The 3,527-nt window shown below is 51.2% G+C and overlaps 1 protein-coding gene across 1 annotated transcript; it reads right to left on the bottom strand.

Moving 5' to 3' along the window:
• Window positions 1-1,392: 1,392 nt before the first annotated feature.
• Window positions 1,393-3,239, bottom strand: CSUI_009883 (uncharacterized protein). Its single transcript, XM_068069992.1, has 3 exons — window positions 3,079-3,239; window positions 2,829-2,956; window positions 1,393-2,638 (listed from the first exon to the last, which is right to left on the bottom strand). Exon 3 carries the CDS (start codon window positions 2,618-2,620, stop codon window positions 1,964-1,966), a length of 657 nt encoding a protein of 218 aa, XP_067918032.1. The 5' UTR covers window positions 2,621-2,638; window positions 2,829-2,956; window positions 3,079-3,239; the 3' UTR covers window positions 1,393-1,963.
• Between the last annotated feature and the right edge of the window lie 288 nt (window positions 3,240-3,527).

Genomic DNA, 3,527 nt, shown 5'->3' with positions numbered 1-3,527 from the left:
TAAGGAAAAGTTGAGCAGGGCAATCTAAGGGAGGAATAGGCGGACACCGAGTCGGGGAAAAAAAGAAGGTGGGATACCGTGAGCCTTCGGGGCGATATCGAGGGGTGAAAAGGGGAACCAGGATGGAGCGTCTTGAATTAGGGGTTGGCACGGAGAAGCTCCCGCTAGAAGAACGACGCCAGGTGGGTGGAAAGGAGCCTATAGGAGAAGGCGTGGAGTCTTCGGGAACGACCAATGTGGTAAGGAGAAGAGAGATGACGCCGCCGGTCCCTATTAAGGCGGAGCAGTTGGGGGTTGAATATGACCCGATGGCGTATCCCATCTTTTCCAAGTTTAAGGCGTCAGGGAGTGAAGGAGAGTCTGTTCATCCGACCCAAGGAGGGGTGTATGGCCGGGATTACGTTGGAGGGTCGCAGCGGGGATCCACCGAAACGGATTATCTGATACGGACGCTGGTGGAAGAACGAAGCCTAGCTCTATCGCGGGGACCCAGCGTGTTTACTGGGGTGCAACCAGTAGCGTGGATTGCACAAATGGAATTATTTTTGGATCGACACAACGTGCCGGAACCAGGGAAACTACGAATTGCGTTGTCGTACTTAAATGAAGAAGTAACTAAATGGTATTCATTGGGACTAGATGAGGAGGAACGCCCTAAGGATTGGAAGAGCTTGAAGGTAATGATTCAAGAACACTTTGGGGGTTATACCATGAAGGATGCTATTAAGAGACTCAAGCGCGTGAAGCAGACCGGGGAGGTAAGAGAATACCTATTGCGTTTTGACAACGCAGTGGCAGACTGCCCAGTTTTATCTAGGGAAGATAAGCTACAGTACTTTATCGAGGGACTAGACCCTGAGATACGTCGATTTGTTTACGTGTGCAGGCCCGGGACGATGTCTGAGGCAATTAAGCTAGCAACGTACCTTTGGGAGGATGTAGAGAAAGACCGTTCAGATAAAAGAGATACAGGAAACTTTAGGAGGGGGGACTTCCGACGAGGAAATTATTTCCAACCGGGCCCAAAGAGGGAGACAACACAACAGGGATGGTGGAAAGCCCCTGAAACGAACCCCCGCTACGGCGTAGTGTGGAAACCCGAACCGCATGAACGAGGGAGCCCACCTCCGGTACGTCCGGGGCGAGGGATAGTGAAAGATAAAAGGTTTGAGGAACAGTACCGAAAATCCAATGTGTACAAACCTGTGGAGTATGTGGGGTATCGAGGAAATCAAACCCGAGGCGCGGGAGGAACTCAGGGAAGGTGGAATGGAAAATCCCGGGAAGACTTTGGGAATTCCATGGCGACGTGGAAGGAAGGAGAGAGACGACCTACGACTTGGAATCGCACACAAGGACAATCAGGATTATCAAAGATCGTGTGTTATACTTGTGGAACACCCGGGCACCTAAGTTGGAACTGTCCTAAAAGATTGGAGCAACCCGGATTCAAGAAGACTGAAGAGGGAAACTAATGGCTCTCAGACCGTGGGGAGGAGGCCTGAGAGCAGAAGTCAGTACTCCCAACCAAATCAAAGAAGATAAAGAAAGGTGGGAAGGTGTGACCTGGTGCGAGGCGGAGGAAACTGAGTGGGGAAAAGTACCCGCCGTAATAATACTGGACCCCCGTAAACGGTTTAGTGGATCCGTGGGGCCCCAAGAAACGACCAAGGGGAGTGAACGAGAGCGGTGTGGACTTCTAGTTGAGAAAAGATTGAGGAGAGACAGAGGTGAGGAGCTAGGGAATAGTGGGAACGCAAATGAAGAGCTATCAGATCTGGATAAGCGTCTAACCCCCCGGGATAAAGATATCAGACGCATACCAGGAACCTGTGGGAAAGGCCCAGGTACTCAGATTCCTAAGCTGGGTGAAGCAAAAGAATTTAAGGACCGTTCGGAAAGTTTAGTGCAAAAAAAATCACCGCCCCCAGGAACACAAGTAGGACTAGATATGGAAAAAAGTTCACACCGGGGAATAAAACATAATATCGGCCCCAGCCAACAGAAGGTGGAGGGGGACGTGGAGCCGAAAGCCGGTCAACACACTTCGGATTGTACAAGAAGGAGGCGGCCCCGAGTACTTGACATGGTACCAGGTCAAGAACTGGTCACCAGGTCGCGGGTCCGAGAAATCCCAGGAACAGATGAAGAGGTGACGGGCGTCCTGAGCACGAGTAGTCCCGATAATGGATCGGGGGAGAAGCAAAGTAAGCCAACGAAGGAGAGTAGGAGGCAGAGCGTGGAGACACAGAAGCCATTTGCCGTTGGCCCAGACGTGACCACACGTTCGGACGCGGGTAACCCCCCCAGTGTAAGGAGAACACAATCGGTAAGTGGGCAAGAAGAGCTCAGGGCGACGAGCGCGACGCTGAATCTTCCTCAGGAAAGCTCCGGGAGGACCAGAGTACCAGGGGTAGTTTGTGGGGAGCCAAGAGGCCAAATAGGCCAGGAGGTTCTGACCGAGTCGAGGGACCATAGGAAACTGAGTGAAAAATCCAGGGGCCAAGAAACGGCGGGAAATACGGCGCTTGAACATGGCTGTGAGGACGTCCCAGAAGGGGTAGAGCTGAGTCAGGAAATCCCAGCCAACCGGACCATGCTCCGGCCCAACCCAAAACATCAGGAAATAGACCTGGCTCTGCAGACGACAGAAACGGCACCAAACGGAGAAAGAAACCAATCATCGAAGGGAACAGGAGCAGAAAGAAAGGAGAGGTTAAAGTGGGGTCAGGATTTTGAGAACTTAAGAGAATCGAGAAAGGTTGAGCAAGTTTCTGAGGTCGGATTTAAGAATCTAAAGGGGCAAAATAGGAGAGGGCTTGACCTACCGGAAGGGGAGTGGAAAATACGAAGGCAAACACCCGAAGCTCGTCCAGAGGATAAGAAGAATAGAGATGTAGGCAGCGCCGAAAGAACCGATGCTCACGACAAGGATTCTGAAACAAGTCGTTGGAATCTGCGACAGAAAAATCAGACCGCTACCGAAGGAAACGAATATGGGACGGAGAATGACGACACACCCTCGAGTGAAGGTGAGGAAGGAGAAACACTAAGGTCGGACAAGGATCCTGAGCTTACCGACGAATTGGGGAAACAAGTAACGGCCGGGGTAGTGCCTGAAAAACAAAAAACATGGTGGGAGCAGTTATTAGAGTACCTAGGATATGAACAGGAGGAAACAGAGGAGAAAGAGGAGGAATTAGAGATAGTACAGGGGGTAGAAGCTCTGGAGGGGGAGCCTGAAAGGGAAGATATAGAAAGAGAGGCACAAAGCACGAAAGATGCAGAAGAGTGGAATCAACAGGAAAAACTCAAACCAGAAGTGGAAAATTACCAAGAGGAAACTCACGTGGTTCGTTTGGTCGTAGAAGAGATGAGGAAAGCCCCATCTCGCAGACTCCATCCAAAGGAGAGGATCCCCTTTTTAGGGAAAGGAAACATGCCCGAGAAGGCAACAATCATAGTGGGAGAAGCACTGAACCCGTATGGTGGAGCGTCGAGGGAAGTCAGAGAAGAATCCGGAGTCT

This window comes from Cystoisospora suis, assembly GCF_002600585.1.
Source record: "Cystoisospora suis strain Wien I chromosome Unknown contig_6248, whole genome shotgun sequence".
NCBI lineage: Eukaryota > Apicomplexa > Conoidasida > Eucoccidiorida > Sarcocystidae > Cystoisospora > Cystoisospora suis.
The sequence above is the reverse complement of the archived record's forward strand: the minus strand, read 5'-3'. Positions and strand labels throughout refer to the sequence as shown.